Source organism: Cryptomeria japonica, chromosome 1 (genome assembly GCF_030272615.1).
Source record: "Cryptomeria japonica chromosome 1, Sugi_1.0, whole genome shotgun sequence".
In the NCBI taxonomy this organism is placed as follows: Eukaryota; Viridiplantae; Streptophyta; class Pinopsida; order Cupressales; family Cupressaceae; genus Cryptomeria; species Cryptomeria japonica.
In genome coordinates this window covers 229,621,344-229,639,053 of record NC_081405.1, presented here as the reverse complement: position 1 = coordinate 229,639,053, position 17,710 = coordinate 229,621,344, and the positions used below count along the sequence as shown (strand labels likewise).

Genomic DNA, 17,710 nt, shown 5'->3' with positions numbered 1-17,710 from the left:
TTCTGCAATTTAAGTGTTGTATTTGTTCTACGTATTTGCAGAAAAAGTCTCTAAAACTGCTGAACAGGTTGTTTTCTTCTAATGATGGCATCACATCATCATGATCTTCTACAATTCTTTCCAGATTCTAAATTGGATTTGAGCATTGCACCAACAAAACTTCATTTGTTGAGCCTATGTCAGCCCTATAAGTCCCCATATCAGATTCTAGAAACAGAGTCTCATTGGTTTGGTTATACTCGATAATCATCAATTTAAGCCTGGGTTCAAACTCAATTCGGATTTGGTTTGCTACTCCTCTCCATGGCAGCCGCATATGGGTGAAGCTTGAATGCAGCCAGCCGTTAAGGACGCGGGTCCAGTCTTGGCTGAGCAACATACCATATGCTCCTAGAATGTCCACTACCTGGATATCAATGTACATCTGGATGTGCGGATCTACTATCAACTGCATATGGATATTATTCAACTCACCCACCACATTTACCTCAGACTTGTCTAATTGGGTCACTTTCCGGTTAGTCTTGGTGGGGGTTAGGCCTAAAGCAATACATACGGATAAAGGCATAACATTAGCCGAAGCGCCTGAATCTATGAGACAATTATGTAGATTCTTACCAGAGATTCTAAGAGTTAGTAAGAAAGGTGGAGGTTCTAGCTTTTCGGTAAACAAATTGATAGTGGGTTCTAATGGGACTGTATCATTGTTCATTATTGAAATATCTTGAGCTCTTCCCCGTGCACATACTCCAAAACAGGTCTCTATAGGCTGATCAACTGAGAATTTTGGTTGTGCAACGTAATTCATTGTTGCACCCCTAGGATTTGTTGGTCCTCTTACTTCGTTATTGACCTTCTGGGGTTGTTCTAGTGGCACTCTTTGTCCCGAGTTCTCATCGGTTCCTTTGGATTGAACAGGTGATGGCTCCCTAAGGTTGCCCAAGACCGTATCTCTGACCTCAAAAACCTTCATTAGTTCAACAAGGGACAAACTGATTTTGACCTTCCTGAATTCATCCGCCACCAACTGACGTAGCCTGATAATTTTTGCATTACTAGACGATTTAGTACTTGGGCATTGGTTTGTGGCAGCAGTTGGTTGATTTGGAAAAATAGGTGCTTTTGGGGAAGCATGTGTCTTTTGCGGCTGACCTTGGCTTGCATATTGTTGTGGCGCCTTGGGATAACTTGGGTTATTATTAGCATTCTGATCGGGGGGGACTTGAATATCCTTTGGAGGCATGGAAGTAGTATAGGGGCCACTATTGTTGTTCTGATTATTGTTGTTATAATACCCCCGGTTGCCACGTTGGTACTACTGGAAAGCATTTACATCTGCAGGCTGATTTGGATCTGCCACTTCATTTTCGTCCTGATTAGGGAAGAAAAAAGGGTGGAATATAGGTTTCCAGAACAAGGGTTGTATCATACCTTGGCGACGGAACTATCTCAAATCCGGTGGAAGTGTTGGTTGAGATATTGTCTTCTCAACCTCCCACTGGAATATATTCGTTGCCGCCTGAAATTCATCACAATGCAGCTCCAAGTGTTGGTTGGTATTATGCAACCTGCACCAATTGGATAGAGTCGCCTCTGCCAAAAATACCCTGTCTATCGGACTGCTTTCTGGTGCTAGTGGGTTATCTAGCAATGTTGGGACTCCTCCATTGTTAGGACAGGTATTCCATGTCCTAGTAGGCCTCTGATATCCTTGGTTTTGATATTGATTCTAATGTTGGCCTTGTTGTTGATTCCTCTGGTTGCTCTGCAATTGATTATTCTGGTTTCGCACATAAGTAACTTCAGAGGAAAGCTTCTTCATTTGATCAGTCAACTACCGCATCTCATCTTTCTCCTTCTAAGTTCTAGAAGATACTGCAGTATTTTGCAGATATACGGGTTGCTTAGGAGGGATTTGAGATATAGGTGGTCCCGGATGGAGCACCAACTGATTTGTAGGTTGCGGGGCAGATATGCCAATTGCAGGATTGGGTTCATGATAGGCGTTTGGTGAGCCAAGGACTGAGTGATCTCTTGAATTTGGTTGGGCATTGTGGGGGGTCCCAATTGCAGCAATGGTCCCGCGATATTTCGGCCTAAGCCCTTACTGATCTCCATAGCCTTAGCATATGCCTCTGTTAATGTAGTCGGTGCAGGTTGGGACTGTTGGACAAACATTGCTGTCAGAAAATCCAGAGCTGAATAATAAATTTCCCTTGCCGAGGCATCACTTACCACTTATGGGTCTTGCAACCGGGTGAAGGCCTTGTGAAATCTGTTATTGAAGGAACTAATTGGCTCGTGTCCCTGTCTCTTCACTTCCACAAATTGTCTGTATAGCTCGGTGAGAGTTGTGGGAATACCATATTTTCCTGTAAAAGCCATCTTCAGCTTTTCCCAAGAATCAATAGATGATACTGGCAAGTGGATAAACCAGTAAAATGCGTCTTCTCCCAAGGAGTAAGGGAAGAGTCTACATGCAACGTCTGCGTACTCAATTCGTCTGTTATGCAACACATCCTCAAATATTTTGATATGCTCTTTTGTTGTTCTATTTAAATCATTCACATGAAAAATTGAACAAAATCTATCCGGACTTTTGGGCATATCATGGTAATTGGTGAAAATTATTGGTGATGGGTTGTCCACCAACCAGGTGGCACCATTTGGAGCAGGTTGATTTTGCGCCATCTGTGGCTGAATTAATGGAACCAAAGGGGGAACTGGAGTTGTAGCAGCTGGGGTCGTGAAGACCGTGCTTTCTGGGACAGCAAACTGCTGGTCTGACAAACTGGGCTCACTGGGGTCTACAACCCTACAATAACTTTTACACCTATAGAAGTGAAATCCAGCGAATCTTTCTCGTTCTGGGCTGAACTTCAGGACTCTTTCGAATCTCTCCGAAGAGAAGGATCCAATTCGTTCCAGCTTGCCCTCCTAGCACTTATTCTGTTGACGTGTCTAAAATCGCATTGCTACAACTCCATCTGGACAACGCAGAATAGAATGATCTCGCCGAGTATCCTATCCTCTCTTGAGATAAGGAAATCCCTAATGCTGTTTCAATTGATCAAGGGGGACGACCTCAAGGTTTCGATTGTCAGGTCTTGATTGCAGGATAGTTCAACGGTCGATGTGATTTGCTGGGAGCACAAGGGGACTTACGTTTTTGTAACAAGCTGGTCTGCTGCGATGCTCGAATTGCGTAATAAAATCAAAAGGGAAGGGACCTAAAATTAACAAGACTGGTATGCGGGTAGACGGATTCAACATAACCAATCCCTGCTTGGCCAAAATAGCTCACAACCTCACAGGAACAGTGCAATCTTCAAGGGGACTTCGAAGATTTTCAGACTGCAGGAGCATGACCAAGCACCCAATTTTGGCGCAGCTCAGACAAACACCTGCAATTGAACTAAGCATAATTAAAGGCTCAAGTTAACCATACAAAAGGATACACAATCAGTATATCCTCAATGGTATGAGCCTGAATCTATCAAATACCTGCACACCCAAAACAGAAAGATCTATCTAAAATGCTGAAAGAAACCATGCACACAGGATGAAAGCAAGACAATAAACACCAAATCAATGTTTATATATTGATTTCAGCTGCCTATTACAACAATCTGCAGCATCTCTATGCTACTGCTAAGGTCTAACCTATTCTAACTCTAAAATCTAACTACAAAATTCTAACTATCTAACCCTTTACAAAAGAAAGGCTTCCGCCTTTTATAGATCTTTACAAGGCTAGGATGGATTGCATCCAAGGGTCCTGACCTACCTTCCAGAAGCTGGCAGCTTTAAACCATGCCAACTCAATTCTCAGTTATCCAACCAACCATAATTCCAACTACCTACAACTGTTTTGGCATTATTTTGAGTCTATCCGGTAGTTGAACATAACTGTCCACAAAAATATCTTGCGCGAGACCCATAGGCAATTTAATAAAACAGTTTCAGTTTACAGAAACTGAACTTCTGGAATCAAATCCAGCTGTGCACTTTTCCTGAGAATGCATGATTGTTGTACTCGGAGTGTTCTTTGGTCTTTGGTCCCGGTGGTGGACTTTATCTTTGTTCAGCGGCACGATTCCCAATGCTCGGTTGCTCTCGCGCATTCCAGCATCTTTTTCTTTTCCAGCTTTCAGCGCCTGGCTTCTGGTTTCCAAGCCTTCTCCTGGTTCTTTACAATGACATCCTGCGAACAATCAATCTTACTTTAATAAATTAATTTGAAAAATTAAATAATTTAATTTAACAAATATTAAATTTTAACGTTTGGCTTCTTCTTGTGGGGTTCGGACCTTGAGAAGCTCTTTGTGAGATGTATCTTTTGAACCTCCCACTTCTGATATTAAGTTTGATCTGTCTTCTTGATTCGCTCTCCTATGTAGACAAAATTGGTGAACTGCGAAAGATTTACTTCTTTTAAATGCTTTATGTCTCTTTAGCCGAACTTGGGTATTTACACCATTACCTCCGCAATTTATCTAATTGTGTCACGTTCGAACGTTTTAAGTTAAAACGCCCTTCCATTCATTTTTCGCGATCTTCAAGTCAAAATGCCACTTTGAAAAGGTTGGAGAGAATGATGCCTTCCCTCATATTTGCGATTTTTGGCCTAGAAGGCACTTTTGAAAAGTTCTAGTTTAACGCCCCATTCTCATATTGGTATTTTCAGGCCAAAGTCATTTTTTGCAAACTTAGTGAAAAATGCCCCTTCATTTATTAGCGATTTTCGGCTTGGAATGCCATTTTGAATTATTGAAATTCGGCCTAAATGGTGATTTTGCCAATTTCGGCCTAGAGGGTCATTTTGAAAATTTCCAAAGTTTTAATGCTTTTACCCCTTCCGCGAATTTAGTTGTTCCTAGCAATTTCGAGCTAAATGCATAAAATACGAACTTGGACGTTATGCGCAATTTTACCCTTCTTGCCCAATTTCGGGGTGAAGAAACTTTTTGCAAACGTTAAAGTTTAACTTTTTACCTCATTCTGGCGATTTTCGGGCAAGAGGGATGTTTTGCAAATGTTTTAAGTTTAACACCCTTTTGCATATTTTAAAGTTTTCCTTTTGGTGCGCCGAATTTCGGCTCAAAACGAGCTTTTGCAAACTTCCTTCACCTTTTTACATTTTACCTTTGTCTCCCGAAAATCACAAATATGGGGCTTTTGCAAACTTTTAAAGACAATTGACATTTTATCCCTATCCGCTGAATTTCAGCCCTTAAGGCGATTTTGCGAACTCTTCTATTTTTGCGTTTTACCTTTTGGCGAAATTCAGGTTAATTGGATATTTTGCAAACTTTTAGCTTTTTTAATATTTCGCCTTTATGTGCCGAAATTCGGCTTATATGAGGCTTTTGCAAACTTTAAATTTTTCGCGCTTAACTCCTATTTGCCGAACTTCGGGCTACAAGGTATTTTTGCGAACTCTTCTATTTTGGAATTTTCGGCCTGGGAGCCGATTTTGAAAGGTTTAAGACGCTTTTGGTTCGTGACGATGATCGTGTGACTTAGGGTTTCTCTTGTTTGGGCCGAAATGGGGAATGGCGCAATTTTTAAAAATTTCGACCTAAAAAGCCTCTTTCTCACGATTTTGCTTGCATTATGGCCATAAAGGCCGATTTTGTGACTTTAACGATTTCTTTCCTTGTCAGCCAAATGACGCCGCTTTGCACATTTTAACTCTCTATGCCTTTTCGGTTTATTGGCCGATTTTTAAAGTTTAAGTGGTTTTTTTTTTCAGGCTGTTCGGAGACTTTGTGAATTTGAAACTTCCTTATTTTCGGCATTGTGAAGCTTTTACAAGACTTTCGGGATTTTCCCCCTTTCTGCGTGATTTTCAACTTCTGAGCCATTCGGGTACTTTCATCTACACTGAGCGATTTTTCAATTTAATTTCTATTCAGCCGAAAAGCCTATATTTCGCGATTTTCGCCCTTATTGATTGGAATTCTGGGCTTCCTATTTTGGCGTGTTAGGCTAATCTTGGAGTCCCATCCTTACTTTTCACTTTGGGCAAATAGGGAAGATGGCAAGACTTAGACTATTTTGGCATTTTCGACTCATTAGCCGATTTGGCGAGGCTCTGTTTATTTCAGCCAAACGGGCTCATTTGAGCGAACCTTAACTCGACACTTTGCTACAAAATGCGTGACTTAATCTTTTATTCGTTGCCTTCGATTTGCAAAGTCGAGACTTTAGCAAATGAGAGGAAATTGCAACTTATGCTTCGGAATCACATTAACACTAGAAATGGCTCGGGAGACTCAGACATTTAGGAGAAAGTATGTGATTCCATGTTTGATCTCATTGGGACTCTACTGACCCCAGACTATTCGGCTTTCACACTGGGCATTCACCTTCTCTCTTCAACGCAGAGCAACGAGAAAAACAAAGGGGGTCCCCGTAAAAGACAGGGTGAGGTGTGCATAACGCACAGCATGAATCACCAAAGAATATTGGAGATTCGCATAAAAGCCTTGTTGATGCAACTAAGCACAACTTTGTCTCATAAACCCCTACAATCGATTTGAGTGTAGGCACCGAAAACCGCTCCACAATTACCAGAAAAATACCAGACGATGCTCCGGCAGCCTGTTTAGTTGATAAAGAAACTACCAAGTATATAGCACAGTTCTTCTCCTTCCAATTCTGAGCGGGGTTAGCAGAATATTTTGCTTGTATGTTCTGTATATGCATTGAGATCATACCCATCACATGTTCCCTGTAATGGGTTGCGAGCCCTTTCACTAACTCATAGGCAATTCGCCTTCTCGTGTCAAGATCACTGCCCTCAATATCTCTTCTAATATATTCGACATGGTTCATCTCAAATAGCTCCTCGTCCTCATCCCTAATCATAACATTGGGCACCATGATGCTCTCACAAATTTGTTGCAAAACGTCAATACCACTAAACAACACATGATGAACACTCTTACTTACCGTTGTCAAAAACTTGATGGCAATAACAGCCAATCGGTCATGACTAGGCATAGTAGAAATGTTCATGAGTAAACCCCAGACGGCGGAAGCAAAGTCTTTCAAATACTCCTGGAACTCCTCTTCATTCTTTTCCATATAGAGATTGATGTTCTCGCAAATGGCGGCTCAGAGATGGTCCACAAGGCTGTCCTCCACTACGAGGTACAGAGTGGTCAAGTGTGTGCCAAACTCTGTCATCCATTCCTTCATATGGTTCTCAAAAAACTCAGGCAGCTCCTGAAAGTTTAGCGAAAAGAAGATCCTGCAGCACAGCCTCTGGCATTCAAACAGTTGCCCCAACACCGCCACATTCTGCAAATTACTCGCAATAAGCAGTTTCATTCGCAGAAATATATCGAGCAATGGAGTTGCGAAGCCATTAAGGCAATATATGAGATCAACATAGAGATCGTTGGTCTTGTACTGGTACCTGAACTTCTTGAAAATTGGGTTTGCAGTTTGAAGAACTCCATTGATAACCTTGTAGTTGACGGAAGCCTAGAAGTTCGACATGAGCTCTGCCAAAAAGGTTTGCCACACCTTGGGAAAATCGTGCTTGCTTATGATGGCCAGGGCTTCACTCAGTTGGCTCTGCACACGCAGAGGCGCGTTTAGCATGGATGCCACAATAACCGCTTTGATTTGCTCCTTGTCAGGATACTGTATTTCCGTGTAATCAGAAGAATTTGCCTCCTGCACCACCCATTTGTATCTCACATAGTTCTTGAAGTTTACGACGACCGCCTGTCTGACTTGCTCCTCCACTGCCTACTCCGACAGCAAGCGCAAAATGGCAATCTCATACCCTAGCTGATTGGCTGCCTGTTTCAGATACTCCTCTACCTATCTTATTGGCTCTGGATTTGGCACTAGGGTATGCAAGAATCATTGTGACAGAGATTGAATGGTTTCTGAAGTGTATTGCATTTTGTAAGTAACAAAATACTCCAAGGGTTTCCAACAACGATCCCTCCAACACCATCTCAAGTTGGCTCTGATATGAATCAAAAGATATAAATTTAGGGAGTGTCGCATACAAATCAGACTGATCCTTCAAATACCTGCACACAGAGGAAGTTTTTGCCCTCATCTGTTCCGTGCTCTGATACCATGTCAATGGAAGTGCTCGTTTAACCACGGGCAATGACTCAAATTTGTTGCCTTCCCAACCATAGACAATATCATGCTATCGTCACCCCCAAGCACTCTGCTTATATTTTTCAATTGATTGATTGCCAAGTAAATGTGATAACCCTTCATGTATATCCGCCTTGGATGAGGAGACAAATCTCTTACATGAGGGTCGGCTCACATTGTTTAAACAAATATTGATTACATTTTATATTTAATATATATCATGGTCGGCCCTATGAGTATATTTAATATATACTCATTTTATTTTCTTCAAGTCGGCCTAAGAAGGATACCGACCGAAGCTACAATAACATCAACAGGTACAAGGGCCCAATTTATGAGAAGATGCATAATATCTTATTAGACAAAGAGGTGAAACATGCAGAGGACTCCTTGAAGCCCAAAAAGGATTCATGGGTCGGAACATGGGTGTCCACGATATCTGATGAATGGAAAGATGCAAAAAGTGGCCCATTGATCAATGTTATTGCAATGTCCCCTAAAGGGGCAATGTTTTCTAGAACAGTGAATAGTGAAGATGTGAATGATTGTGCATTTATTGCTAGCATTCTTTGCCAAGCCATTCAGCAAGTAGGCTTTCAAAATGTTGTGCAAGTAATAACAGACAATGCAAAAAAAAGTAGAGGGGCTGGGTTATTGGTTAAGGAGCGTTAATCACACATTTTTTGGACACCTTGTGTTGTCCACTCTCTCAACCTAATGCTACAAAAAATGGCACCAAAATTGATTGGATTAAATAGGTATATGCTAAGGCCGAAGAGACCCAAATGTTCACTACCAACCACTATATGTCAAAGGGCATATTTAGAACATTCTTGAAATTGGAGCTATTGAAGATAAGTTATATAATAAATATGTTAAATAGTAAATTTAATTTGTTTTATTTTATTTTGAAATAGGTTGTTGGGCCCCATTTTGCCTCCAACAAAATTGTGTTGAGACAACTTCTGAAGGTTTGTGAGGCACTATCTAACATGATAATCAGCCCAAATTGGTCCATATGGAGGCAATCTAGTACTAAAAGGACAACAAAGGTTAAGCAAATGATCCTAGATAACATTTGGTGGGATCATGCTAAGAATCTCCTCAATTTCACTAAAGCCCATATTGAGCATGATCCATTGTACTAACATGGTTAGGCCTTGTTTGGGTGAGGTATATGATGGCATTGACTCAATGATTGAGAAGATGACCGTTATCATAAATGCAAAAGAGAAAGATCCTAAAGAAAAATTCTTCAAAGAACTACACCAAATCATGGTAAAGAGATGGAACAAAATGACCACATGTTGTATCTTCTTGCCTTTGCATTGAGTCCCAAATATTATAGTTCTCATCTTCTTTTTTGTTGACACAAAAGTTCCCCCATATAAAGATCCTGAAGTTGCTCAAGGGTACAGGGTAACACTTCACAAACTCTTTGTTGATCATGACATGCAGGATGCAGTGAGGGTTGAGATCATGGGTTTTGCATGCTTCAACAATTGTGGTCTTGATGCTCTTTGGGACAAGTATATGGTCAATGCTCATAGTTGGAGGTACTTCCATAGAGAATCATACATGCACCTACAACCTCCTATGGACAAAATTTTATTGCAAGTTTTATAAAAAAAATCTTTTATCTTTTAAGTTTTATTTATATTTTAAATTTTTTTATTTTGTAGCTTAACACTCTAATTTTGTCTTGAAAGGTTGCTAGTTCATCTGTGTTTGAGAAAAATTAGAGAAAATACTCCTTCATCCACTCAATAAAGCACAATATACTACACTCAAAAATGGTGGAGGAATTGGTGTTTGTGCATTCAAACTTGCAGCTCCTTACACACAAACAGCCTACATAGAAGGGGTGACAAAGAAGTGGGATATTGAGTCAGAGCGTATTGGCTTGGATGCTTCAACTTCCCACTTTGCTGCACTTGAAATTGATGATGACTATGAGCCAGCTAGTGAGCATGAGAGTGCTAGTGCTAGCTGCAATGGCTCTATTTGTGGTTATTCTAATTTTCCACAATATAGATCATCTTATAAAAAAATGATATTTCCCATTTGATATTTGATCAATGATGGCAGATTGTTGATACTTCACATTATTATTTTTGAACTTAAATATATATCATGCAAGATGCATTTGACTAATATTTGACTATTAATATGGTGGTGTATTTTGTTATGTTATTTGAATATTAGTATAATGGTGTATTGTGAACTTAATTACTGCTGCAAATATGTATATATTTCTGATTTTTGTATGTTTTTATATCGACAAACCCAACCCCAAAAAAAATTTGCACAAACCCACAAACTAAACCATTGAACTCGAACCCAAACCAGTAACTTAGTTATTATGCTGTTAACATCACTTCTATTTGCAATAAGGAGTTCCTCACTTTATCTAAGTTTTCAAACTTCCATATTTTCATATCTTGGATGAACTTACTGACACTTACTGTTTTCAAATTCAACCGTTGTAATGTAAATATTTGGTATGCTAGGAAGTTAAATTTTGCTGCCATGCTAAGACAAGTTAGCCAATAGGCTATTTTTTGTGAGAAAGTTCCACCGAAAAGTAATGTCTCGCGCCTGAAAAAAGAAAACCGATCAAAATTCACCCAAACGAAAAACTCATCCGCTTTTTTTTCACCGAAAAATTTCCATGCAATTGAAACATTTATCGCCCACGCTTTTCAAACATTATGTTTCACATTGGATTTGTTGTGTTGTTGCCGGTAAATAGAGATGTATTCCTTTCGCACTTCTCAATCTTTCTTCACACACCTCCATTGTTATTCAAGACGTGTGGAATGTTGCAATATGTCAGTACATCTACTGATGGATGCTACACTTGTCACTCTCCTTGCATCGTTTACAAGTTGGAGGCATTGCTCAAACCAACAACCAATCAACATGGCTGCTCCTTAACTAAGAACCAAAACAATGTTTAAATGTATGAAATGAATGTTGATTAAAAAAATGTTGTATAGGAACTGGCTGAAGCGACTGTGAGTGACTGTCACCAAATGGTAATTAATGCCTTAGACACTGCCCTTAGATGCACCGCTTCAAATGACTAAAAGTGGACTAACCTCCCACCCAAGTCTTTGCGAGAAGGCGCCTTGTATCATTTTCCCGAGATTGTCAATGCGGTAACCAAATTAAGCCAATAAGGATTGTCTGCCACATTGAATGGGATGTTGATAAATAAAGTACCAAAAATTGGCACATGCAATGTCTGTTTGCTCATGCACCTCCCTATTCCACCTTGTTGCCTCCAATGATGGTTGTGCTTTGGGTGTGTTTTTGTGCACAAAATAATCGCCTATAGATTGTGGCACTGATGGTGGTGTAGTTGGTGCTCTACTAGAAATAGCTGAAGTGGTGGCCGAGGTGGTGGTGGATTTGTTGATACGTGGGCCACAAAGAGAGTCCACTTTGCTTTGAAGTGATGCTTCTTCTTCAAGGTCGATTGGAGTACCTTGATATTCAGCTATGGATGCTCTCATGGCTAGTTTTGCCCTCTCCCTTCGCAACTTTTTCTTTTCCCCAACTGCGAGTAAGACATTAATTTCTCTTTTTATTTCCTCTATGGCCCTAGGAAAACCCATAGCATCATGCTTATTGATGTCTACAAAGTGGTATTTTAGGTAGTTTATGCCTCCATGAAATAGTCTTTCACATTTAAGGCATATTACCGACCCAATTTCCGGTCCTTCAAAGGCATACTTCCAAGCCTTGTCTCTAGCACCTTTAGGACAAGTGCCTACATATCCAAATGAGCATGCATCTACAGATGGGGAAGACCCTGAAGCTGAAGCAGTTGTAGAACCTTCTCTATTTGCCATTATAAATTAAAGACTAACCTACACATACAAAGTGAAAACGCAAAGTTAATATTTTAATTAAAAAAAATTAGCAAACAAACTAAATTAGTTTAAATAAATTTAGACATAGTTGAAACTTGAAAAACAAAGTGTTAGGTTTGAATTTTTTTTGAAAAGTAGACTTGAGAAAATAGTGAAAAAATCAGTAAAAATTGTCAAACAATGGTGTTAAATCTTGTTCATTGGACTCTAAATTAATTTAGAGTACTTAGGAAAGGCCGTTGTTGATTTTCTATAAACCTAGATGCAACAAAAAAAGAAATAAAATGTTTCATAAAAAAACAGAAAAAAAATCAGAAAACCTACCTGGGAATCCGATTTTGCTTCGAAATCCACTTCAAATCGACTAAAAATTGCTACAAATGACCTTGGAAAAGTTTGGGAGGCTATTTTTCCTCTTGAGCAACAAAAGAGATCACAAAAAACGAAAATGAAATGTGATTTTTCACGTCCCTGCCCCTTTCTACCTACACAACCAAGTTTTTAACTCGGACTCGCCAAAGTTTTCCCAAAAACTCGACAAGTTTTTGGGTGTGTTAATGGCGAATTTACCCACCAGGCCAAAGTTTATTGCAACTCAACGAGTAATCAGCTAGTCCATCTATGCATTGAAGATTTTTAGAAGGAATATTTAATTCTAATTATATTAGATAATCACTATAATTTAATAAACTATTAAAAAATGGATAATAAATATTTTAAAACTTTTAGAGCATGATATGATTTTAGAAGAAATAATTCTAAAAATGTTTCTTTAGTATCTTTCAGTATAATATTATTATGGCTTATAATATTCTAACTCATTATAGTATTATAAATCACAAAATTAATACTATGAATCATAACGTTCCATCAAAATTAAACAAAAACTTCCTCATAGGGGTAGTTTAGTGGGAAAAAAAGAAATGAAACAAAATATTTGGTATAATTAAGAAATTATATAGAATAAACAATTCTAGTTTAATATATTTAAAATATTATGTCTACAGGTTTTTAAAGTTTGGAAATTATAATATCATCATATGCAGAATTCTTCTCAATAGACAGATTAAATGACATAAATGAATAGAGCTCCATTATTATTTTTTACATTTATTGCACTAACTATTAAAAATGTAAGGAATTGAGGACAGATTCTAGATAACATAAAAGAGCACTTAATTAATATTAGTTTAATTATAATTTTTTTATTTTATAAAATATTTATATAATTTGAAAAATTAATTGCTCAAATAATCGAATGATTTATTCATGAACATACAACATATATAAAAGAATTACAAGGTGGTGTTCTAAAAAGAATGAACCGTTAAACTAAAGCTTCAAGATGAAGTTAAAAAGCTTAAAACATTAAATAAAGCTCAAAAGCTAGAAACCAAAAAGCTAACTAAACGAACTAAGAGGTTGAATGACCATTAATAAAGAACTAAATATAACTGACTAAAATATAATTAGATATTCTAATACCCTCCCTTAATGGTCATTCTATCTACTAACTACCCTACAGAAGTCACTACAAGGCTTTTGATCACAAATGGAAAGAACACTTTGCGGAGACCCTCCCAGGATCTGCAAAGTGTTAATGACCAAGATTACCAGAATCCATCCAACCTGATGTTGGGTAACCAAATTGAAACCTAAAACCATGATTTTGAGGAAAAATGGGCAAATCCTCTGAAACTGAAGTTACAAATCATCATTTTTTGTGGAAATCAAAATGGTAAAAACCCTAAACAGGAACAAAAACCCTGAAATGATTTTTGAGGAAAAAATCGAACAAAACCCTGAAACGTCGTGCGGCAAAACCCCAAACATCACACGGTAAAACATCACTCCCTAATTTTTGAGGAAAAATCAAGCAAAAACCTCCCATGATTTTTTGTAGAGAAAAATCAGAAAACCCATCCGATGACAAAATCTGCTAATCAAAAAGCATAGAAGGCTGACTCCTCTTCAGAACGCTTTGCAGCATGAACCTGCTCCTACTCCTACGACCCTCCCTGGTTGGACTTCTGAACAACCAACATTTTTTTGCAAAACTTCTAGATATGCCCAAGTCCACCACAATAGTGACATGCGAATTTCTTCATGAACCCCTCCTCAAAGTTGCGTTGTCCTTTCTGCTAAGTGGACTCGCATTTGCCTTTGTCCTTGGTAGTAAATGCCTATTCCGCACTAACACTGTTACTACCAAACTGTTGCTTCCATCTATCTTGCTACAGAAGCTTGTTGCAGAGATCAGGGAACTTCAGCTCAACACTAGTAGAAGAGATATTGAGCGTGTGAATAAAATGCTTGTAAGATTGGGGCAGGCTTTTCAGTGTGATTACTACCATATCCTCTTCCTCCATGGTTTGGCCAATAGCCTCCAACCGGTCACAGATGTGCTTGATCTTCGTAAGATGTGCCTGGGTACATATCTTTCCATCCATCATAATAGAAAACAACATATTCGTCAGAAAGAAAGCTCAGCTCTTGTCGAATGTTTCATGAAGACCCTTCAAGAGATCCCAGATTTCTTTAGCTGTTTTCCCTAAAGGCACCTGAGGGAGTTGATCATCTATGATAGACAACTTGATCAACATGGCAGCCTCTCGATTTTTCACATCATGTTTATCCTGGTCATCACCTGTCGCTGCAAGACAAGAAGTCGTGCCCAAAACAATCTGATCAAGGCAACGATACTCAAAAATTCAGAGCATCCTCTGCTTCCAAGTATTATAGTTTTGGCCATTGAACTTCTGACTGCCCTCCAACATGACATTTGTCAATGACGCCATCCTCCCGTTTTCTTATGCACGGAAAACGAGGTCAAACTCCAAACTATACTTCCAAGTCGTGGCAAATTTAGAAGTGCCTCAAGAGGTTATTAGAATTTGTTTCCTTTGGTTAGCTGCAATTTGTTGTTTTTTGAACTATACTTCCAGGTCATGGCAAATCTAGAAGTGCATCAAGAGGTTATTAGCATTTATTTCCTTTGGTTAGCTACTTTTACATGTTTAACCTATTCAAGAAAAGACTCATTGACATGTACTCCAAGAATGCGGAAAAAGACTTTCGAAACACACGTGAGAAAACAAAGTATGTGATTTACACGAGTGGGTCAATCAAATAAAATTTGAGGGTTAAATAAATAAATAAAAAGTTAAAAAGAAACTCACTTTGCAGTTTTGTTGCGAATTTAATATTTTTGTGCGCAAGGTATTGCAAGGGTGTTTCACAGTAGATTCCATAGTTTCAAATTAATTTGCATTCATTTGTAATTAGATTTACATATTTCAAAATCACTTCATTTACATTACAAATAATTATCACTAGTATATGTAGTTTTTACATTCTCTGATTTTGTACCCTCCAATATATTATTCAAAGTATATCTTGCTATCGGCATAACCATTGCACCTCATTGGGGTGCAAGTTGTAGTTAGTTAGGTTGATTTATGAATGTCTCTTCAGAGAACGCCCAAAATTTAGCTATTGTTTGAATGATATTTCAGTTATTAGTTGGAAGGCTGATCAACTGCTATTCATAATTTGATCCATTTAATATAGTTTTCTTTTTGCTTTTTTCCAAAAAAGGGAAAATTAAACAACTTTACAATAGCACCAATGTCAGAACCAAAAATGATAGAAATAATCTTACATTAAGTGGATTTCCTAATGCCCTCCCTGTCTCTGGGTCCCAAATTCGGAGATCTCCATCTTTGCTCCCACTGACAACCTGTTTCCCATCTGCAGACCATGCAATGCAAAGAACCCAATTTCTGTGCCCTACAAAACATATATAGAACATGAATCAACTTTTGCTCCATCATTGATTAACATTAAAAAGAGCTTGAGATTAATATGAAAACTGTCCAAACTTATTAGAATCAGAAAATTAAAAAGGTATGGCACAACCCAATACGATTAATACCCACTATTGATAAATTTGATATCTAATGTGGGAGAACTCTAAGACAGAAAATAACCAGAGCAGTCATACTCCAGTTACAACAAAAATTTGCAATTTTCCATGTGATTTACCTCCAAACTTTCGATGCAATAGCAACCCATACATGGTACAAGAAAGCATCCTATTCTAACAAACCTTTGTCACAGTTCTTAAGGTGTCACATCCACATAACCAATAAAATCCCAAACTATAAAAGCTTCCAATGTTTCAGCCATTCCAATAGAAATTAGTTTTCAAACGGCAGCTCTAAAAGCGCCCTATAAATTAAAAGAAGCAAAGCAGAAAAACAGTATAACAAGCTGAGAAAAGTTCTTCTACATTTGGGGATTTTGTGGTTATTTTATGGAATAAATTAGAAATTTAGAATACTGCCTGACAATAACAGAGAGAGAATATAAAAGTGCCTTACATTCTCCTGGTTTAGAGCCACTGCACTGATAACTGTACCAATCAGAGACATCAACATTTACAATAATGATTGATAGAGTAAGAATTCTGGACAAAAAACTGTAACTTTTTAAATCATTTGGTCACACTTCATGAACCATCATCAGATTGTGACCAAAAATATTGAGTTCAAAAATTGCAACAAACTTTTCATCCAGGAGCATTAAATGTTCAACCGTACAACATAAGAGTTATGAACAACTCTTACATTGTACAGTTGAACATGTAACTTAGTGGAACCTTTAATCCACAACTCCACACTAGGGAAGTTATGAACTGAAATACCTTCAAAATCTGCCTACCAGTAAAGCAGAATTTTGTTGATTACTAGAGAAAGGTCATATGCATATCATCAAAATCAAATGACCTAAACATTTACCTTACAGGAAAAAGTCTAATATTAAGCAGTTTACACAATTCACAAGATTTATGGAGATTGCAAAAAGAAAGTAAACAACAGGGAAGCAAATAATAAAGAGAAAAATCTACCTGTACATGTGTATAATGGAGATTGCGTGTTAAGATCCCAAAATCGAACAGTTGTATCACCAGAACCACTGGCCAACTGACGGCCATCTGGGCTGAAAGAGACAGATAGCACTGCCTCTGCATGACCTGCAGGATTGTAACATACAGAAAATATTATGTACTCAATTTTCATACTCAAATAAGAAACAAAAAATAATGCATAGACAATAGTGGTTTACCACCCTATACCTTCACAGTTTCACCCACAAAGGATAGAAATAATGCATAGATATTTTGTAGAATTTCAATGGTCAAATAAACTGATGAGCAATAATCAAATAATCAAATAGTATAGAGTGTAAAGTGATGAGGATTGTTGTGGCTTTTATTTATAAGTCGGTTCAGCTACCAACTTATCTTATGCGCTCTTGAGAAACTAAAAATTTGAGAAATGGTGCTCACTGATAGCTGTTTTCTGTAAGTGTATTATTAAAAGAAAAACATTTTGAACTCGGTTTTCCTTCTTGATTAAAAAATATAGAATGTGCAAAGAAATTACTTTTGCCGTTGGTTGAGAACTTTTCCAGAAAAATGTGGGTCCATTGTCTGAAAAATAAGTCAAAATGTTTTTCTCATTTTGTAGCATGGGAAGCTTGGGTGCAGAAATAAACAAGGAACCAGATCAAGGCTCTTAGATGTGATAAAGTAGTGAGCTTATCTCAAAACAGTTTCAAGAGTTATTCATGGACAATGGTATACATCGAAAGTATTGTACTGGTACACTGAACAGAAAAATGAAGTTGTAGAATAA

The 17,710-nt window shown here is 38.1% G+C and overlaps 1 protein-coding gene across 1 annotated transcript in view; it reads right to left on the bottom strand.

The window, feature by feature from the left end:
- Positions 1 to 17,710, bottom strand: part of LOC131035336 (notchless protein homolog) — a 131,778-nt gene that overhangs the window by 100,149 nt on the left and 13,919 nt on the right. The window contains exons 4-5 of the mRNA XM_057967013.2: positions 16,921 to 17,046; positions 15,673 to 15,800 (exon numbers count right to left, since the gene is read on the bottom strand). Coding sequence (XP_057822996.2) covers positions 15,673 to 15,800; positions 16,921 to 17,046 — 254 coding nt within the window. The remainder of the gene's footprint in view (positions 1 to 15,672; positions 15,801 to 16,920; positions 17,047 to 17,710) is intronic.